Source organism: Periplaneta americana, chromosome 3, assembly GCF_040183065.1.
Source record: "Periplaneta americana isolate PAMFEO1 chromosome 3, P.americana_PAMFEO1_priV1, whole genome shotgun sequence".
Classification (NCBI taxonomy): Eukaryota; Metazoa; Arthropoda; class Insecta; order Blattodea; family Blattidae; genus Periplaneta; species Periplaneta americana.
Genome location: NC_091119.1, coordinates 13,317,015 through 13,341,060, shown reverse-complemented (window position 1 = coordinate 13,341,060; position 24,046 = coordinate 13,317,015). Strand labels below are relative to the sequence as shown.

Below are 24,046 nucleotides of genomic sequence, written 5' to 3'. Positions count from 1 at the left end.
TGAAATAAATAAATGAAATAAATAAAATAAATAAATAAATAAATAAATAAATAAATAAATAAATAAATAAATAAACATGAAAGAGAAAATGAATCAGATAAGTAACGTTAATAAAACAGGAAACAAGAATATAGTACTGGGAAATCGTCATTATGGGATGTTGGATAGAGATTACAATCCATTTCTAGAATTCCAGTTATGCTAATTGTATTTTTTATTTTGAAGCAGTTATATATGTAATTTTAAAGCTACAAGTAATTGCATTTTGCAATTCAAATTTTACAAAATAAACTGTAATTGTTAATTATATTTAACAATACACAATCGAACCTTATAATGTGATAGTCTTTCATATTTTTATAGGTTATGTTTTTTATGAATAACAAATACGTGTTTAACCAATTTCACATTCACTTTTGTGAAGCGTTAAAGTCTTCTGAAGTTCACGTCTTTTTCTATATTTTTCCATGAGGTACTACATCGTTCATAAATTATGCCATTTTTTAAATTTAACTTTAAACTGAACACAAATCAACAAATATTCAGAATTGATCCTGCTACAAACCATGCTCAGAATAACATGAGAACGAACTTATAAATATGAGAATATACTAGCTTTTATTCTGTACAAGATGGACGCTTGAGTATATTCTACTATGCTTCCATGTTACGAGTATGTAATAAAAATGAGTAGGTACTCAAATGTTTTTATTCTTACTAACAAGAGTATTTACTTAAAAAAAGTCCAGTATATACTGTATACCGTACTCATGTTTGTTCTTACCACCCATTGTAAATAAACGTAGTAAAGTAAAATGTGAACAGTAGGAGGTTTAATATTTTAAATTTTAAAGTACTGTAGCTCAAACGACTGTCATTGAAGTTATTGCATTCGAACTTAATGCAGGTCTGCAGAAATTATTCCCACTGGTGGTTAATTAAAGTTATCCTAGACGTCACAATAACAAAAGCTAACAAACAAAACACACATTCAAAATCTGCAGAAAACCCACAACAACGACGACGAGGACAACAACAACAACAACAACAACAACAACACACAAACACATCCAATCACCCAACACAACACAAACAAGCTGCATTCCGAACAATGGTACACAGACTGCTCAACATACCAATGAGCCAACAAGACTACAAGGAAGAGTTAAACACAATCAGATACATAGCACAAGAAAGCGAATACACCCTAACATAATAGACAACATAATAAGACAAAACAGAATTACAAAAAACATGGGAATACAACACAAACACAGGAACACAAAAAATACATCACACTAACATACCAAAAAAAAAAAAAAAATACACACACAAGATTGTATCCTCATTCAAGAAATTAAATTACAACATCGCATACAGAATACAAAACACTCTACAAAAGCATCTCAACACACAAAGAAACAAGTACAACCACACAGGTGTATACAAACTCAAATGCAATACCTGCAACAATTTCTACGCAGGACAGACAGGCAGATCATTTCAAACACGCTACAAAGAACACATCACAGCCATAACCAAATCACAAAACACTTCCACATATGCAAAACACATCACAAACGCCAACCACAACTACAGCAACATAAACACAGACATGGAAATTCTACATCTCAACCGAAAAACCAAAAACAAAACACACTAGAACAATACGAAATATACAGGCACACAAAAACATATCCGCATCGAATCCTCAACACACAACTCAATTTCAGAACACACACACTTTTTGACTCCACAATACACTACACAAACACACCCCCACAGGAAACAAAATTAGAAGGCGCGAAGACCACCCAGTTCTGATAATATCCCACCGGCTGAAACTAGTCAATAAGGTAACCTAGTTAATTAACACGTGAAAGCATGTATATACTTTATATTCTGTAAAGATATCTATTTGGAGAACGTAGGAGAAATTTTTATTGTGGATAACTTTTCATCTCTCAGCTGTTTTGAGTATGAAAGAAAGATGTTTACTTACGAAAGTCTGGTTCGTCATAAGTGATCGTGTGGTGAGGTTGGCAGCATTGAGCAGACTGATGCCACCCCATTGGTCCCTGAACACCAGCTCCTCACCTGTAAAGATAAATGGTGACTTGAGTTAGAATGTTGATGGCAACCGATAAACAAAATAATAGGCCTGTCAATTATTTTTTCCTCTGTATTAAAGGAATTGTAATCAGTAATGTATTGGGATGTGATTTTATTGTGACTATTACACTTTTACTACGTCACACTACTTTTGACCAATAAAATGGTACGAAAGGACGTCTTTCAAACCAATCATGGCCGCTTATCGCACAATTTTATCGCGTCCCTAGCATTTGTTTAATTTTATCGCGTCCCTAGCATTTGTTTATTTTTATCACTACCATTTGTTTCTTTGTCTGCCAACATTTCAAACTGCACTGGTCTGGACGTCAAAAAATAGAAAATTACAAACCATTCCAGTCGATGCACAGCACTTTCAAATATGACTCACATTGGCATTCAAGAACAAGAATTAATAAAGATCACTGGTCATAGCTATGCATCTTCCCTGAAACCCTATTTACAAATAAATGAAAAGCACCATTCGGAAATCCTGAATAAGTTGAGGGATACACCATGTACATCACCGATTTCACCTCTTTTACGCACACGTCCAATATAACATCAACTGAACCACCAACCACTAAAACATTCAAATTTGAAAATTGTACCTACTTTCAATACCGGTAATTGTTTCTTTTAAAATTATTCATGTTTATTTTTTATTTCATCATCGTTAATTAAAATGTTTCTTGTTTATTTCATCATCCCTAATTAAAACTTTTCTACACTCATTTATATTATTTAGGTTATGTTATAGCTTCTGCTATATGATATTATGGATAGTCACGTATCAGATATTGTTTAATACTAAGATGATGTAGATTACTGGGATCGGGATAATTGAAGTGGAATGCAACTTTTTTAATAAAAATGAAACTGAACCAACAAAGCCTTCTTGACCAGTAACCATCCACAGAGTTCAATGAAGATACCATAGTTGGCACAACTGATAAGAAAACAGCTATTCATAACACACTACTGCCATCTACTAGCGTAATATTTATAATGTTGAGATGTACAAATTTGAAGATAGTTTTGTGTTTTCGGAAGTCAATTAATCTTTTATTGTATTGGAGTACTTCGTTACTTCTAATCTTTATATAGTTTCTTCTAATCGTATAATAGTCAATTAAATCCCACTCGAGTTTTGATTTTCTCTAGATAAATCACAACCTCCAGTGAATTACTGTTGATTATTTTACCTTATTTTGGTGATCAAAATGGTTTAATATCTGTGAATATTTCGTAAAAATCAAGCATTTCGTGCATATTACGCACTCTGAAGAAACTTGAGAAACAAAATACCATTTTTTTTAATTATTATTGAAACAATCACTTTGAAATTGTCAGAAAATTATTTTCATCATTGATTAAATTTATAATTCCGTTTCATTCAACTGTGAAGGGGGTGATGACACTGCCTTCTTGATCTCGAGAAGGCAGTTGTGGAAAGAGAATTGACCGTGTCTGCTTGTGCTGCTCCCTGGAAGTAGTCACTAAAACTATGCGTAAACTTACATCGTTGCCAGATACCACACGCATGTAATACTGAACGATCTGATAAGTAGAAATGTTTATCTATATTTTATAACGGAAAAAAAATCACATTTTATTTAGAAGGAAGAGTCATTTTTTCGTGCGAAATAAAAATATCTAGGTACTGCGTTATATTTTATATTTAGATAATTTAAAATTAATTTAAAATGAGACTCGTCTTCAATGAATAACAGAATTACAGTAGGCTATGCATTTGATAAGGGTATATCCGTACTATCTTATTTGTATATAAAAGTTAAACATAATTAAAAATAAATAATTGCAATAATAATTCAGTTAATTAAAGAATGGTCCACACATGTGGAGTAACGGTTATAGTGTATGACCGCGAAACCAGGTGGTCGGGTTCGAATCCCGGCTGGAGAAAAACACCTACTTGAGGTTTTTCGGAGTTTTCCCTCAATCCAATACGAGCAAATGCTGGGAAACTATAGGTGCTGAACCCCGGACTCGTTAAAATCTTCATTTTATTCAGACGCTAAATAACCTGAGATGTTGATACATCACCATCACCATTATCATCATCATCATCATCATCATCATCCTATAGCTCTACGGCCCTTTAAGTTTAGTCTCGGCTTCCTTTGGGATAGATGCCCATATGTCTCGATCCAAAGTCTTGTTTCTCCACCTTCTTACCCCCAGCTGTCTCAAAACATTTTCCACATCATCACTCCATCTAAGCCTGGGTCTTCCTCTCTTTCTATTGCCTCCCATCTTTCCTTCTAAAATCTTCTTCACCAGTCTATCCTGTCCCATCCATCTCTATCTTCTTGATCTTATTTTTGCCACAATGTCTGGTGTGTTATATTTGTTCATAATTTCAGAGTTTGTACGAATTCTCCACATGCCATTTTCATATATTGGACCGTAAATTCTTCGAAGTATTTTCCTTTCCCAAGTCATTGACTTGTCTGTTAAAGTCTATGACTCTGATCCATATGTTACAATAGGTTTTATAATTTTTTATGCAGGGACATCATTTTATTTTTACTAACATTTTAATATTAACCTGGCTATACCTTTTGGATCAACTATTAACAACGGAAACACTGTCTGCTACCCCCCTTCCACGACTGGAGTTCGATGATACTGGCGTAATATACAAACAAATCACTTTACTAGGTATAGGAGGGAAGAAAAGTAGTTCATCCATTTACGTAAACTAGGAAATATCGCGATTTTGAGTTTGATAATTTTCATTAGGTTTTTGTTTGATCAGAATACAGTACAGTATTAACAATGAGTGTTTTTACTCACGAACTGAGCTTTCCATGCGGACGTATTCATTATGCAGTGTATATTATACTGTCTACAGCACATTAGCGTACAATATAGAGAATGAAGTTAAATTGAAAAATAATCATAATATGGATAATTAAACACGTTTTTTAAAATGGTGGCCTTTCATTTCGATACAGGCTTCAGTTCTTTTGTGCATATTATCGCACTATAGACTATTGTACGTAATTCCAATTACTAGGTTCGTACTTCGTATGAGTAACTCATGTTGAAATAATTCTGTACCTACTCTATAAAAGAGACCTTACATATTGTAAATTCAATCTTCATTTCTGCCCGATCCGAAAAGATAAAATTACTCAGACATGCTATCTACTGTCCGTCCAAGTGGTTACGTCGCAGCGTCGTAGAAAGGGAGGAAATCACGTGACAGTTAATTACTTAACGAGGCCCTTTTATTTAAGTTATTGTATGGATGTAGACGTCCAATTCCTAACAGAAATTAATATTCTCAGAAAAGAGCTAAGACAGCCCAGCCACTAGCATTTACAGAGAGGCGAATAGAAGCAGGTGGGGGAAACCGGGATGCGACGTAGGCAAATGCAAATTATGCAATATTGAAAGCTCTTTCGTCACTGGAAAACGCGAACATATTTTTGGAACGTACTGTTTACTATGACCGTAAGGCTACTATGACTGTATATGCGGTCTTGGTTCTGACGGTTGATATTCATTAGTAGAAGGGGTGGGAGTGAAGTACATTAAAAAATTCAGGTACAATAAAAATAATTGAAGTAAAAATAAAATGATGCCCCTGTATAATCTTTCTTTTAGATATGTTGATACAACGTAGTAAAATAACGCACTAAAAATTAAACAATGGAATGAAACATAGACCAGGTCGTCAAGCTGAAACCGCCTCTCATTCGGCTATTAGTGTAAAAATCTACCGCATAATCATTTGCTAAATTCTGTTCTATTACATTGCATTTTGTAGTAAGCTATATTCTAGAGACGTACTCCCGAGTGTCGATGAGGAGCTCCTCTGAATGCAGAGCAGAGCAGAGGAGCTATCCAGACGTTCGATTAGTACATTAGACGTTTCTGGCAAGCGGAATGCAGTTTTATACACCCGATTGGCCGGGTTCCAGACCCCCGCCAGTTACCTCTCTCTGAAGAAAAGGGAGATTATGGTAATACCTAACCTCATCTTAGTTGCATGCCCGCCAGGAGGGGGAATTGCTAAAGACAACATTTTATAAAGAATGCTTCCTCTGCCCTGGAAAGTATGCAAGCCTCATTGCGGTATAACTTGGCTGGAAACTTAGATTCATCTGGTTGACAAGAATATTAAAACGTCTCCAGCTTCACCTCTTTACATGCTTAACACTTGAAAAACTGTATTCATGAGGCTGCTGTAGGTTTTATTTCGTGCAGTTCTGAACTTCTAACTACCTTTGATGCATTTTGTCACGATAGTGGAAGCTGTGTAGGAATGAAGTTCGTTTTGTTTTATTTACAGCTATTATTGTTAGGCCTTGGAAGTTAGAATTTTCAAACATACTTGTTGCTAGGGAAACCATTCTTCATAACATAAAACTATACTGAAATAGACCTATTACAGTGCACTTATTGTTACTTAGTTACCATTACAGTATAGTTTTGCGAAGGGGTTTGGAATAATATTGCTCTAAATTCTCAATGAAAAAAATATATTTTTTAAAATCCAATGCCACCAGGTTGTCTTTCGACATTTCTGGTCTTCTCTCCTGGCCGTGGCTTAGTTGTAACCCACTTCTGAGGTTGGGGCGCCTGGAAGGCGGAGTTACATTACCCCGATGATGTGATAGGATGATTATGATAATGTGGTGCCAGGAGAGGTCTTAAATCTAAACTTAACCTAAATTCCAGACCATGGACGAACACAGGAATAATCCCCTTTAAGGGGATTCCTGTGCTCTAACCGGGAACCGAACCCGGGACCTCATGAACTATAGCCAGAAACTCCTACCACTAGACCATGAGGCTGGTAGAAAAAAATATATTGTGTTTGCAATTTTACATATAGGTATGAGCTATTCCATCTCAAATCGACCGAAATATAGAGAAAATTGACCTTACAATTTCTAAATACAATAAAACTTTTTTGTACGTAGAGAACTGTGATACAATGCTTTGTGCAAAGTTTGAGGCATCAGAACTTCATAGTGTTTAAATTAAAAATATTTAAATTTATCGTATTTTCATAAAATTAGCAACTTTAAACTGTTGTAGCTCCGAAACCCTTTCACCCAATGATCAAAATCATGGTTTATTTTGGTGCTGAGAAATTAAAGTTTATATTGACATATAAACAGATTTTCTTACGTTTTATGGAAATGGAGAAATTTAGATTTTTCCTCATTAAGACGCCTTTGCCAAAGGAAAAAATATAAAAAAAAAATATATAGTTAGATTCCGCATTGAAAGTACAAATAAACACATATTTTTTACTGATGGCACGTTGATAAGAAAGTATTGAAAATATCAAATAAAGAAAATAAATAGTACGCGCGTGAACTAACCAGCTGACTGTGAGGCGGGAGCTAGCCGAGGTAAGCAAGGCCAGGAGACATAAACACGTGATGTGTCGTCTAGCAGTCATGGCTGTGCTAGCTTTATCACAGGTTTTCATAAACACAGGAGTAAAATGACGCGCAACGCACGCTTATCTTCAGCTCTCGCCAGTGCGTGCAGTACTGCGCCGTTCAAGTCCAAGCGTGTGAAAATAATTTATTTAATACCCTCGAAACTTATTGCCGAGCCACTAAGCAAACAATGCCGAATCCCTCTTAATAATGCAAGGTTTTTTCTCAATATTTTTGTACATTTTTACAAATTAGCAAAAAGCCTAAAAGTAAGTAAAATCAGATTATCTGCCTTACTTCTTAACATAACCTACCAAATGTCAGCTTCAAAATGAGCTCCCGTTCAATGTTCTGCAGTAAATGGTTCCACAGTTCTGAGCGCTGAAAGAGGCTTGTTTTTATAAAATAAGCTAAATTTGTCGGTCAATAATACGAAAACCGTTTGATTTTCGATAGCATGTTTTTGAAAATGCACTCTCCTCAGCACCTTGTATAAATAGGGAAAAAATTAGAGTATAAAGAAATGCGATGTTTTTTACTGATCGATTTCGTATGGAATAGCCCATATTATGATCGTGCAAAAAATATTGTACAATACACGTTTGTTAAGTACATTACAAAATCTCTTTTCAATCTTGTGCCGTAATATATCTACTATTACAGCAGTATTTTGCTAGGAAATAGAGTATCTTTACAAATCACAATTTTGGAGTTACATTATTTTACTGGGAGTACTTTATGTAATTTTTCACAAATCCTGATGAAATACAGTGGAACTCCACAAATAGACGCTCACTCTCGTATACTTCACGATACAAGGTAAGTCAACGCATCCTGTCCCGTGCTGCACAGGGCTAACCAGTTGAACCAGTGCAGTAGTGTGCAGATACTCGTACACGTTGGCAGCAAGGCAGGGATAAAAAATGTGTACTTATGTTGAAGAAGTTACAAATATTAGAACGGTTTAAAAAAGGGTGCAGAGCCATCCCTCAAGAATTTGACGTTTCGATGAGAATAGTGCATAGGATAGAATAAAATTCATCTAATTACGAGGCATTCTGTAGTGATTTTAAGAAGCTTTGTTATTATCAGTTGATTGTAGGATGAAAAAAGAGCTTATTTTGTGTATTTCCTAAATTTAATCAATAAAGATGATTTATGTTCTCTCTTGAAGGGTATACACCATTTTAAAATAATTTAATACACAAACACAGCTATTACAACAAATCTATACTAATAATAAATCTGTAGCCGAAATTTTTCTGGTAATTTTCGATTTTCCAAAAATAATTGGTCCTAACATATATAATTAACCGCCCTGTAACCGAAATTCCCTTTTTTGAAATTTTTGTTTGTATGTACTGTCTGTCTGTCTGATTGTACGTTTGTTACCTTTTCACGCGATAATGACAGAACGGATTTCGATGAAAATTGGAATATAAATTAAGTTCGTTGTAACTTAGATTTTAGGCTATATGGCATTCAAAATACATTATTTAAAAGGGAGGTTATAAGGGGGCCTGAATTAAATCAATCGAAATATCTCGCTTATTATTGATTTTTGTGAAAAATGTTATATAACAAACGTTTCTTTAAAAATAATTTCCGATAAGTTTTATTCCTTGAACAATTTTGATAGGACTGATATTTAATGAGATAAATGAGTTTTAAAATTAAAATAACTGCCATCTAAGGCCGTGTAATGAATAGAAAAACAAATGACTTCGTCTATAAGGGGCCTTGGACAGCAACAATCGAAAGCTATGAAAGATAGCCTACAGATAATGTTTCTGTGTTTGTATGAAGTAATATCGGAAGCTAAATTAACCGATTTGTATAATTAGTTATTAATTCACCATTGGAAAGTGTAGTTTCTCTGGATGGACATAATGCTTCAATGTTATTACAGTAACTTCTGAGTGAATTGAGGACAGGTAAGATTAAAATAGCTTCTTATGTACAGAAAACTTGAGAGGCTATTCTGTACATTCGGTTCCTGTATTTCCTAAAATAATTTTTATGACCAAATGAGTGGTCTCTGGATCAAAATGATCGCATTTTAATTACGCAAATACAATTTAAATTAAGTAACATATTAAACGATTTATCCTTCTATCAAACACGAATGTTCCCTGGATCAAATGTCCTATTTTAATTATGTAATTACTTTATATTTATTTCTAACGGGTGCAGCGGAGCGCACGGGTACGGATAGTGCTCAATAAGTTTTTGTAGCTTTATTCTCTTCAGCTCTAATCAACAATAACAAAAATGCAGGTTGCCAGACGACGATAGAAAAGAAAAGATGCGAAAACAAATTAATGTGGTGTATAAACAATTGAATGCTCTTTCATATTCAAGTATAAAAATACAGGGGTGCCATTTGAAATCTCGAAGTGGGAGTGGCTGGAGGTGGGAGGTGAAATCTAAAATGCAATTAAGCCTGGTTTAAGACTTCCCCCTTGATATCTAAATTTACGTGTTTTTTTGGTTTAAATTGAATTGAATTTAATAAACTAGTTATTTAGAGTGGGAAGTTTTGAAATGAAAGCCCCGTATGTAGATATATTTAGAGAGTTTTTCCTCCAGAAATTTGTTTTATGTTTCAGATGTATCACGTATACAGGGTGTAACAACTTTAATCTTTAGAATTTCTGGAACATGTTCCCTGACACGTTCTACGTTGATTAAACCTAACATACCTATATCCGAAATTGAGAGGTTACAGAGATAACAGAGCTGGAAAAAATATAACTTCTTGCAGCTCCAAGCAATATACCGTTTATACAAGGCCTATTTTATGGCATTACTAAGTAGAGATACATAAGAAACATTTGAAAAGCAGTGAATGAAGGAAATTTTACTTTTAAGAGAAATTAAATTAAAATTGTTTAGGTTGCTAAGGAAACGAAACAGACAACAGTTTAAAATAACAGTTGTGAGAAAAATAAACCGTATTGTGACTAGTCTTTTTATTGAATTTTGGCCATTAAAACATGCCTTTTGTGTACACACATCAGGAATACGCCGACATAGTTTGTGTGTATGGACTGTGTGATGGCAATGCAACAGCAGCTGTTTTGGCATATCAAGCACGGTTCCCAAATCGTAGGATTCCTAGTGCACAGGTATTTTCACGTGCCTATTGGCAAATTTCAAGAAGTACAGTGTTTGGAATATTAAGGACATTTTTTTCAACTTTGCACTGCTTCTTTCATACTCACAAGTAGTTGATATTAAAATGTAATATGGTACTAATAAAAATAATGACGTAGACATGTCACTTTCGGAAATTGGTGTTACTTCTTTCAGTATTCAGCGATAAAATTAAACTCAAAAATTTAACTTTGGGGTACAAATACTCCAAACCTATAGAACTTTGGATATAGGTGTGTTAGGTTTAATCGACGTAGAACGTGTCAGGGAACATGTTCCAGAAATTCTAAACAAAGTTGTTACACCCTGTATATTATACTTAATCACGGATTTGTTTTGTTATATATTTTGCATATACTACAATATATTATTTAAAATTATATACGTTAATTATTTATGTTTCGGTCCGCACGCCATAAAAACATTGTACAGCCCTTATGTTTACCAATGTCCGCAGTACTCCGTAGAAAGACAGCGTTCGTACCTCGTCTCGCACACGGACCATTGCTGTGTCTATTTGTGGAGTTCCACTGTAGCTATTGTTACATTGTAATAATTTCTAATACAATTTTTCCGTTTTAAAATGTCGGTGTTGAAAAACGATATGATTATTAAAAAGTGTTAGGGACTTATGAGATTCTAAGCACTCCTTTCTTTTCAAGGAATGTAACCATGTCAATTAGATCGTTACAAAAATAATTACTGCGACATTCACCCGTTCGTAACAAGGTGGAGTCAGAGCTAGCGAGCTGTAATCCTGTATAAAAGAGCAAGCCTTCGGTAAGGCAGGGCAGACAGCCCATCGCATGTTGTTTGGTGCTCTGGTGGTAGAGCGTACACGCGAAATAACAATTACACAGTACGCGTAGAAACAATTTTGCAGATAATTTCTCCGAGAACAATTTTTTCCGCTGATAGAAAGAACCATTCCATTTGTTAATTCATTTTACATATTGTAAAAAAAAAAAAAAAAAAAAAAAACACGAAGTTCTATAATTTGTCCAATTTTGAGTATTTATATCATTATATATATCACAATTCTGTGTTTTTTTATTGCAAAAGAAGACAACCGTAGTCAATTTTTTTTTACCTAAATACAGACTCTCCGAGAACGAATGTTGGGGTTTCATGACGTTACTCTTTATTATGTATTACCTACAGGGTGTTAAAAATAACGTATACAACGTTTCAGGGATGAGAGAGGAGGTAAAAATAAACATCTGTTTTAAGTGACAAAACTTTAGCAGATGCGCCGTTTTGCCGCTAGATGGCCTGAAGGAATAGATGTATGTATGTATGTATTTATTCACACTGCAGTGGGTATATACCCGGTGGCAGTGGTAACTAATTACACTCAATAATGACAATAATAAACTTATTAATTAAAAATACAATTAACAATACTAATAATTAATACTAACAATAATTAATAATAATAATAACAACAACAACAACAGGGAATATACTAAATTAAATGAAACGATCACTTAAAATAACATTTGAAATAAATCTAATTTATATCTTAAAACTGAGATCGAACTAAAACCCACGAGTATGATATGTTCATATCTGCACAAGTACCTTTCAAATTACACTCATTTCGCTGTCAACTCACTCACTGCAATGGAACTACGACACATTTCACTGATTCTATCCTGATTTCACTAACACTTCAAAAACATTTCACTGTTCAAATACTATGCACTACCACTATAAACTATAAAGCTTCACTGACAGGAACACGTTTCACTGACACAACACACTTCACTGACACGACATACTTCTTCACTGATACAACACACTTCACTGACACAACATAATTCTTCACTGATAGAACACTTCAATAACAACATATCATTTACACCCTTTAAATACTGTGTATAATTGCCGTCTATTAGTAAGGTCCTTAAGCCTATTTTTAAATACGTTTTTGGTTGTTGGTAAAGCCTTTAGTAAGTCTGCAGGTAAAGCATTCCAGTCCCTGATAGTACGATTGAGAAAAGAAAACTTTCCAGTGTCCGTCCTCTGCCTTCTTTCCCTCAATTTATATGAGTGTTCGTTCCTGGAAGAGTAATTTGGCGGTTGCAACCTATTTTTTATTTCTCTCCAGGCAGGCTCACCTCTGTATGTTTTGAACAGTGCGCATAATCGAATTCGCGTTCTCGTGTCCGTGAGTGTGTCCCATTTTAATGGTGAATTTTTCCGACAACACTTAAGAGCCCGTTTTTGTGTCTCATACACTTGATGACTTGACTTCCGTCACAACACACACTGGTTAGTTCTGTTTGTGCACGACCACCTTGTAGTGCCTTATTTGTTGTCTAACAGTCTCCATGGTGATAATTATTTTGTTTTTCTACGCGATGTCCTACCAAAACTTTTAGAAAATATCCCATTGAACATCAGAGAACGAATATAGTTTCAGCATGACGGTGCCCCTCCACACTTTGATAATCGTATCAGGAATCACCTAAATGCTACATTACCCGATCGTTGGATTGACAGCGGTGGGCCGGTACCGTGGCCACCTCGATCACCGGACCTAACCCCACTGGATTCCTTTTTTTGGGGAGACGTGAAATGTCTTGTGTATAAGGCACCGATCGATACGGCAGAAGACTTAGTTACTCGCGTTCTTGAAGCTGCACATGTTATTAGAGACAATGTTGGCCTTTTTGAGCGTTGCAGACACTCCATAGTACGAAGGTACCAGTTGTGCAATGCCTTCAATGGACGGCAGTTTGAACACCACATCTAAAACGACAATTGGTCTTGTTCTTTATGGATTATACTAACACTTACGTACACAGTAAACGGCGCATCTGTCAAAGTTTGTCACTTACAAAATATATTTGTTTTTACCTCCTCTATTACCCCTGAAACGTTGTAAACGTTATTTTTTAACACTCTGTATATGTAAATATGACGCATGATTTTCATATTTCTCCAATTATTTTTTGAGAATAAAATATCTTATTAGTTGTTAATTTTCAATTTTTTTTTTAACTTGGCACATCCTCAATACATGCTCTTTTGATTACCTTCAATAGCAGAAGGAACCACATGTGTCAGTTTAATTCACATGCTTACGTGGACTTCTGTGCAAACTTTCAGTGAGATTGGAGAAAAATTACATTCATTAGAGCATTGTGGATGTTACAAAGTGTTGAAAATTGGAAAACAAGTATGTACTGTATATGATATACAATGTACTATCGTTATCCTTCCATTCTATAGAGGTCTAACACACACGTTTTTCTCCTACATAACAGAGCGAAATATGAACTGAATGAAAAGTAAAATTACTTGAAATGAAGAACAAAGTCTGTCAGAATGACAGCTGAGTGTCAGTTTATAGGGCTGCAGCTCCACTCACGTGCTGGTTCCTTTAAATTCGTCCTGAGGAACTTTAAATTGTCACTTACTTACAAATGGCTTTTAAGGAACCCGGAGGTTCATCGCCGCCCTCACATAAGCCCGCCATCGGTCCCTATTCTGTTCAACATTAATCAAGTCTCTATCATTATATCCCACATCCTTCAAATCCATTTTAATATTATCCTCCCATCTACGTCTCGGCCTCCCCAAAGGTATTTTTCCCTCCGGTCTCCCAACTAACGCTCTATATGCATTTCTGGATTCGCCTATACGTGCTACATGTCCTGCCCATCTCAAACGTCTGGATTTAATGTCCCTAATTATGTCAGTACAATGCGTGCAGTTTTGCGTTTTGTAATTTTCTCAATTCTCCTGTAACTTCATCCCTCTTAGCCCCAAATATTTTCCTAAGCACCTTATTCTCAAACACCCTCAATCCTGTTCCTCTCTCAAAATGCAGTCCAAGTTTCACAACCATACACAAAAACCGGTAATATAACTTTTCTTTTATAAATTCTAACTTTCAGATTTTTTGACAGGAGACTAGATGAAAAACTAGTTTAGAAAACTAAATATGATTTTATTTTTTTAGGGTTAAAAACAACACAAGAAAGTCCTTATCATACATATTCCGAAGTGATAGTGTTAAAAGTTGTGTAATCAAGATGTATTTATTAAAAACAAAATTTCAATTTTTTATGTTTTTTTTTTTTTTTCCGTTATTTTCACCGATCCTTAGCCATAATATAGATACAGATATTCGACATGTCAGATGCTATATTTTCGACATGAATAGTGCTGTAAATTTATATTTTTCTATATACATCTTGATTATACAACTTTTACCACTATATCACTTCGGAATATGTATTATATGTCTTTCTCGTGTTAGATTTTACCGTGTCTAGTTAACATGTTTTTCCTGTTACTGACCTCCTTCAGAACTGATTGTTGCTGGTCTTGGCGCCTTTTGTTTTGTTTCCTGTGGGGGTGTGTTTGTGTAGTGTAATGTGGAGTCGAAGAATGTGTGTGTATTCTGAAATTGAGTTGTGTGTTGAGAATTTCATTTGGATGTGTTTTTGTGTGTCTGTATATTTCGTATTGTTCTAGTGTGTTTAGTTTCTGGCTTTTTGGTTGGATGTGTAGAATTTCCATGTCTGTGTTGATGTCTCTGTAGTGTGGTTAGTCATATGTTATGCATATATGGAAGTGTTTTGTAATTTTGTTATGGCTGTGATGTGTTCTTTGTAACGTGATTGAAATGATCTGCCTGTCTGTCCTATGTAGAAGTTATTGCAGGTGTTACATTTGAGTTTGTATACGCCTGTGTGGTTGTATTTGTTTGTTTGTGTTGTTTGTGTGTGCTGAGATGTTTTTGTAGAGTGTTATTTGTTCTGTATGCGATGTTGTAATTTAATTTCTTGAATGAGGTTGCAATCTTGTGTGTGTTTTTGTTTTGGTATGTTAGTGTGATGTATTTTTTGTGTTCTTGTGTTTGTGTTGTATTCTTCTGTTTTTTTGTGGTTTTGTTTTGTCTTTCGTATTATGTTGTCTATTATGTTGGGGTTGTATCCGTTTTCTTGTGCTATGTATTTGATTGTGTTTAGCTCTTCTTTGTAATCTTGTTGGTTCATTGCTACGTTATATTTTTCATGGAAATATTGAAATAGATTTCTTACAGGCTTCTAGGCTATGGTAACACTTTATACATAGTATAATGAGGTAGTGATAGTGGCGTGAGAATTGAATGAGGTCTGAAGTAGGCACTCAAAGCTACAAGTTGTCCCACAATCGCCGTCTCGCTTGACCTACTGGGAATCAAACTGAAGACAAATCAAGCTTTACATTTAATTCAGGCGCTTTTGAGACCAATTCAGGCAATTTGGACTCCAGAACAAGTCCTTTCTCTCCCGTCTCTCCATATTGGTGTCCTTGAAAACTTTTCTCGGAGTTCGCACCCTGCTTTCTCACTTCCGCCGTGTTGCCTGTATTCTGCAGTGCCTATTGTTATCACACCCTCTCCTCTCCGGGTGGGTCCAAGTGGCTCGTATGGCGGACAATGCTGTGCTGGAGGAGGTCTTTCTTTTTTCCAGTATTGGCGTCATTTTCCATCCTGCTCTTTCTCCTTTCCATACACACAGGGTGTACCATAATTGTTAGGGAATCTTTGGGAAAATGAATAGAGAACTTAAAGGTATACGTAAACGACCAGAATTATTATCAGAAAATGCAGGCTTTAAATTTCTAGAATTTTATAGGAAATGAACTTACAATTGGAAAAAAAAAATCAAGGTACCAAAACAATACTTATTAGAACTTAAATAGTCCGCACCTGTGGAGTAACGGCCAGCGCGTCTGGCCGCGAAGCCAGGTGGCCCGGGTTCGAATCCCGGTCGGGGCAAGTTACCTGGTTGAGGTTTTTAAAGGCGTTTTCACTCAACCCAATACGAGCAAATGCTGGGTAACTTTCGGTGCCGGACCCCGGACTCATTTCACCGGCATTATCACCTTCATATCATTCAGACGCTAAATAACCTAGATGTTGATAAAGCGTCGTAAAATAACCCAATAAAATGAAAAGTAAAAATAAAAATAGAACTTAAATATCTGATAAAAGCATAATAAAGATTACTAATATAATTTTTAAGAATTCACTTTTTACATTAAATTGAATTTTCCAAAATTTGAAAGTTTTCACACATATTATTTCATAACTCCACAACCATTAGAGATAGAATTCTGAAATTTTGTACAATGATTTAACATGAATTTACGCAAAAGGTAGACTACAATAATGCCCATTTCTTTGAAAATAGAAAAATTAGGTCACAAAATATTATGTAAATTTTAATACATTTTGTATAGAACAAATAAAAAATTAATTGTATTGAAATAAAGAACTCTACGGGTGCTATTCATAGACATTTTGCTAGTCCACGCTACGAGCGTGCTAAACTAGCCCCGGTTATCGACTGGTTACTTATATAGGATTCATATATCATATCATATATATATATCATATATCATATCATATCATATTATATCATATATCATATTATATCATATATCATATCATATTATATCATATATCATATCACATCATATCATATTATATATCATATATCATATATCATATCATATCATATATTATATATCATATATCATATCATATATCATATCATATCATATCATATCATATCATATCATATCATATCATATCATATCATATCATATCATATCATATCATATCATATCATATCATATCATATCATATATCATATCATATCATATCATATCATATCATATCATATCATATCATATCATATCATATCATATCATATCATATCATATCATATCATATCATATATCATATCATATCATATATTATATATCATATCATATCATATCATATCATATCATATATCATATCATATCATATCATATCATATCATATCATATCATATCATATCATATCATATATCATATCATATCATATATCATATATCATATATCATATCATATCTCATATCATATCATATCATATCATATCATATCATATCATATCATATCATATCATATCATATCATATCATATCATATCATGTCATATATCATATCATATCATATCATATCATGTCATGTCATATATCATATCATGTCATGTCATGTCATGTCATATCATATCATATATCATATCATATATCATATCATATATCATATCACATATCATATCACATATCATATATCATATCATATATCATATCATATCATATCATATATTATATCATATATCATGTCATGTCATGTCATGTCATATCATATATCATATCATGTCATGTCATGTCATGTCATGTCATGTCATATCATATCATATCATATCATATCATATCATATCATATCATATCATATCATATCATATATCATATCACATCGCTAACATTGGTTTACGAATACGAAAAAAGTTAGTTCGCTGTTCATCCACCGGAAGCCCGCGCTAAGAATGTCTATGAATACGGCCTTACATGTATGAGAGTAGTCTACTTTTCAGGAATAAGTGTTTATACAATGCAGGAAAAATATTAAAGACGTCAGAGAGACCATAAAAATGTTATGGTTACCAAATGATGTAACTGCAGAATTTTTTTGTTTTTTCATACTCTGATAAAACTGGTTTGAAAAATATTATTAGTAACCTTTTTTATACTTTTATCAGGTATTTAAGTTCTAATAAATCTTGTTGTGGTACCAATTGTGAGTTCTTTTTCTTACAAAATTTTAGAAATGTAGAGCCTGCATTTTCTGATATTATTTGTGGTCGTTCACGTACATATACCCTTGAAGGCTGAAAAAAAAATAAAGAAAAACAATTCATATGAACATAATATTTATCTTTCGTGCAAGCTGATTTGTTTGCAAATGAAGCGGCCCGCATTTCACTATGAGTGCTTTCTCTATTTATTTTTTGTTTTTTGCATTTGTCACTAGATTGTCGTTGATTTATTAAAGCAGTACCAATTCGGTGATGTATGGACAGGAATCATTCATAATAATCATGGGTGGGCGGCTGTCCCTCAATGAGATAGAAATATGCACAGAAAAAGTACACATATTTGGAACCAGAAAGTATTGAAGTGGATAAGTACCAAGTTTGAGTTATGTCCAATATTCCAATAAAAACATGCATTTGTATGGATTTCTCGTCTCTACTTCTAAGTGTAGTTTCAACCTATTTTATACAGCAGATTTTAATTGTAAGAAAATTCTTTAGATATTGTTGTGGCTTTTATCACTCGAGAAAACATAGAGCAAACACTATCATCTGTGTATTTTGAACTGGCGGATCAAGGTCACGTACAAACGTACAAACCACGCACGAATAACTGAACAGAAAACTGTGAACTAAAGCACTGGTAATTCCGGCTGGCCCAGCTGACTTTTTTGTGGAGAATAGTCCAGGATTGGGGGTAAGCACAAGTGGAAATGCAGTCCATTGCTTGACCTTGAGCCGTGTGTAATAACACAAATCTAGCTGGACAAAATAACTTTCTACACTCCAATGGATTGTTATGAAACTTTATAGAGACCTTATAAATAGCACATATTTTTTATGTACAAACTCTGATTACGTTTATGTACGAGGAACTACCCCTTCATAGGGGTGGTTTCAGGCTAAAATAATTTCTCTCCTATCTAATAGATTTTTATGAAACAAAATGCACCACTATAAAGGGGCATTTCCTCTTATAAAACATAATCAGACTTTGTAGACAAAATTATATTCCGCTTGTAACTTCTGTACAAAGTTTCATGACAATCTGTTAGAATGCAAAGAAGTTATTCATTTTGTCCAGCTAGTGATTTGCGTTTGAGTCACTTTGCGTTTGTTAAGGTTAGATAAAAATGTGTCCAATGTATTTTTAATCTGATGTTCGATGGCATGTGAATAATTTTGCAGCTCTAAAACACTCACAAGTGATTAAAAACTTTCTTATTCCATGATTCTTTTCTGCTGTTAAACCAAATATGGAAGTTACCGTATGCCGCACTACTGAAAAAAAAAAATTACTGATAAATGTGCAAGAACGCTCAAACTTTAAAACAGGGATTCAATACTCTAAATCTATATATATAATTTGAACTGGTAATGGAAATTACGGGAAAACGGCTGAACGGATTTTAATAAATGACCCCTCATTTTGAAGCTTGGCATCCAAAGTTTTTCGGAAAAGTAGCAGTTTTCAGTGAAATGTCAATTTCCCTACATAATTTTCCTATTTTCCAAAATCCATCTGTTGTCAGTTTTGAGAACTAATTTTATCGAATCACGGCCGACTTGATTGAATTTCAGAACAAAACACACACTACAATAAAAAATAGGGTATTACACGAAGGCCATGACCTGCAGGATTGCCGACATATTTAGAGCTCAATTCAATTTGTTATTAAAAACTGATTCTGCAGTGTATAATAATTTTCTGAGTACAGCTGTGTATTGGATATTCAAATCTACGAAACTTGAGGTGGTTTGATGACATTATTATCATTAGAAATTAAATATTATTATAGTTAATATCATGATGCATCTATTTTTCATTAATTGTACATAATATTGATGCTATATTGAAACGTTTTGAGGTTATGTAAGTAAATGTAGAGAATATCTTAATTTAGATCTTTATTTCTATAATTTACTGAGTGGCTGCTATATATAACTACAAAACTTAAGTAAGATAATAATATTGTTATTAAAAATCAAATATTTTTATACTTATTAGCCCAGTGGGGTTGGGTCTTTTTCATATAATTAATGGCGGTGTAGTGTAGATATTGATCTGTGTCATTGTCTTCAGTGTTGGCTCTACAGAGAGCAAAAATTACAGTTCCTAAGGAAAGATCAAAAGGTATTACTTAGCCTACTGATAAAATAAGAGGCCTAGAAATTTTGTAGTCTGCAGATGATTTCAGCAAGATCTCTTAGTAGGATAAAATGATTTTACGCTCTACATTTCAAGTTCTACACGAATATGCTATTGTTCGAAAGCTTGGCAAACCTGACATTTTTTTAACTTTTGCCTACAATCCACAATGACCTGAAATAGCTACTGCTATCGTCCTGACATTGATACTTGCGTTTTCGCGTTGAAACTCAAAAACTGAAGTTGGATAGATTCAAGAGAAAGTATTTGGCCTAAAAAAATCCATTCAGAGGGAGTATGTTTCATTGTTATGGAAGCAAATAACTATCAAAAAGACACGTATTCTTCGTTGAAAATAAATCTGAAAAATTTTTATTTGAACGTCTAACGAACTTAGTTTGCAGCAGCATTTGCTGCACAAGCCACTAGTTATTATTAAATGCAAAAGAATTGTCGTAACCAGACGTGACGGGCTATATTAAAACTCGCATTATATTTAGAGAAATTTAAAATAATATTTCTTCAGTTGTAATGTTTAAACTCTTGTGTAAAAAGAAATATATTTTACAAACTTTTAACTGAAGTTACATTAGTAAGAACGTACCTATCTGAACAGATTCCATGTCTCATAACACAATAGATCACTAACAGTGGCGGCTGATTGACTGAGGCAAGTGAGGCCGGGCCTCAGTCAATTGGCTTAACTGAAATCAAATTTTGTGTTTTTATATTATGTATTAGTTATTTGAATGAAGCTTATATCGCTGTAGAAGTATTTGAAAACTTTGTGATGTAGATAGACCTGTTTTGGAGTAAAATTTGTTCCTGAGGCCAGGATCGCTCGTGCCGAGTCTAGCTTGTGATGTATGTAGATCTGTTTTGCAGTAAAATTTGTTCATGAGGCCAGGATCGCTCGTGCCGAGTCTAGCTTGTGATGTATATAGATCTGTTTTGCAGTAAAATTTGTTCCTGAGGCCAGGATCGCTCGTGCCGAGTCTAGCTTGTGATGTATATAGATCTGTTTTGCAGTAAAATTTGTTCCTGAGGCCAGGATCGCTCGTGCCGAGTCTAGCTTGTGATGTATATAGATCTGTTTTGCAGTAAAATTTGTTCATGAGGCCAGGATCGCTCGTGCCGGGTCTGGCTTGTGATGTATATAGATCTGTTTTGCAGTAAAATTTGTTCCTGAGGCCAGGATCGCTCGTGCCGGGTCTGGCTTGTGATGTATATAGATCTGTTTTGCAGTAAAATTTGTTCCTGAGGCCAGGATCGCTCGTGCCGAGTCTAGCTTGTGATGTATATAGATCTGTTTTGCAGTAAAATTTGTTCATGAGGCCAGGATCGCTCGTGCCGAGTCTAGCTTGTGATGTATATAGATCTGTTTTGCAGTAAAATTTGTTCATGAGGCCAGGATCGCTCGTGCCGAGTCTAGCTTGTGATGTATATAGATCTGTTTTGCAGTAAAATTTGTTCATGAGGCCAGGATCGCTCGTGCCGAGTCTAGCTTGTGATGTATATAGATCTGTTTTGCAGTAAAATTTGTTCCTGAGGCCAGGATCGCTCGTGCCGGGTCTGGCTTGTGATGTATATAGATCTGTTTTGCAGTAAAATTTGTTCATGAGGCCAGGATCGCTCGTGCCGAGTCTAGCTTGTGATGTATATAGATCTGTTTTGCAGTAACATTTGTTCATGAGGCCAGGATCGCTCGTGCCGAGTCTGGCTTGTGATGTATATAGATCTGTTTTGCAGTAAAATTTGTTCATGAGGCCAGGATCGCTCGTGCCGGATCTGGCTTGTGATGTATATAGATCTGTTTTGCAGTAAAATTTGTTCCTGAGGCCAGGATCGCTCGTGCCGGGTCTGGCTTGTGATGTATATAGATCTGTTTTGCAGTAAAATTTGTTCCTGAGGCCAGGATCGCTCGTGCCGGGTCTGGCTTGTGATGTATATAGATCTGTTTTGCAGTAAAATTTGTTCCTGAGGCCAGGATCGCTCGTGCCGGGTCTGGCTTGTGATGTATATAGATCTGTTTTGCAGTAAAATTTGTTCATGAGGCCAGGATCGCTCGTGCCGAGTCTAGCTTGTGATGTATATAGATCTGTTTTGCAGTAACATTTGTTCATGAGGCCAGGATCGCTCGTGCCGAGTCTGGCTTGTGATGTATATAGATCTGTTTTGCAGTAAAATTTGTTCATGAGGCCAGGATCGCTCGTGCCGGATCTGGCTTGTGATGTATATAGATCTGTTTTGCAGTAAAATTTGTTCCTGAGGCCAGGATCGCTCGTGCCGGGTCTGGCTTGTGATGTATATAGATCTGTTTTGCAGTAAAATTTGTTCATGAGGCCAGGATCGCTCGTGCCGGATCTGCTTGTGAATTTTCGTGTGTCTTCCCGGGCTTTTGAGGTTGCGCTTAAAACGTTGTAACCGAGGCACAATTCAGCTGGCCTGGTCAGGTTTCACTCCTCCCAACCATGGGCCGGCCTCAAGGGTAGAGTGGGGTGGGAATAGGGTGACTTGTCTTCCTAAATAGGCCATAAATAACAAAATTTCCAGCTCTTTGGCAGGCAGAGACCCACACTATTCTCTCCTCTTATGTCTTAGTTTATGACTTAAGCGAGTGTTGTACTATTGTACAACAAATGCGAGAAATAATGCTGGTGTGGGTAATTCATTGTTAGAGTGTCCTTTTTCGAGAAGAAATAATTGAAAGAAAGGAAGTTTTAAATAAAGAGAGAGCCTACCGAGATACCTACGACATCGCTGATAATTTTTCTGACAGATAATCTTAAAACGCAAGTTTCTATTGCATCCTGGTATGGGCAACATAAATGGTTAAGTGGCAATGTGGTGCAAAATAAACTTCTCTGTTGGCCTTGTTTGTTGCTGTCAAAGGAAAAAAAATAAAAAGAAAAGAAAGAAAGGGGAATTTCAACACATAATATGGGATGCTTCATCACACTGAAACAATCACTGAAACTCAGAGCATAACAGCTTATTTGGTGAGTGAAACTATTATTTTTCATTACTAGTAATAATAATAGACTAATATTAATAATAACAATAATAATAATAGTGATATGAATAATATAATAACAATAATAATTAATATCATAAATAAACATTTTCTATCGGAGACACTTAAACTAGTTGCATCTGGCCTCACCGAGGATTTCGATCACCGGCCGATCCTGATCACTAACAATTGGCTCTTTTTCATCCACATAGTAAGCCTCTCTAATAAGCCTCGGAATAGGACTGATTCTCTGGCACGACCACAGCAAAGGAATAAGACGTTTGAGATGGGCAGGGCATGTAGCACGTATGGGCGAATCCAGAAATGCATATAGAGTGTTAGTTGGGAGACCGGGGGGGAAAAGACCTTTAGGGAGGCCGAGACGTAGATGGGAGGATAATATTAAAATGGATTTGAGGGAGGTGGGGTATGATGATAGAGACTGGATTAATCTTGCACAGGATAGGGACCGCTGGCGGGCTTATGTGAGGGCGGCAATGAACCTTCGGGTTCTTTAAAAGCCATTTGTAAGTACGTAAGTAA

General features: G+C 35.0%; 1 protein-coding gene across 2 annotated transcripts in view; it reads right to left on the bottom strand.

Annotated features, from left to right (window-relative positions):
* Window positions 1-24,046, bottom strand: part of Dpp10 (Dipeptidyl peptidase 10) — a 589,638-nt gene that overhangs the window by 63,400 nt on the left and 502,192 nt on the right. For both annotated transcript variants that reach the window (XM_069820006.1, XM_069820007.1), the window contains exon 4: window positions 2,003-2,097. In XM_069820006.1, the coding sequence (XP_069676107.1) occupies window positions 2,003-2,097 (95 nt within the window). The remainder of the gene's footprint in view (window positions 1-2,002; window positions 2,098-24,046) is intronic.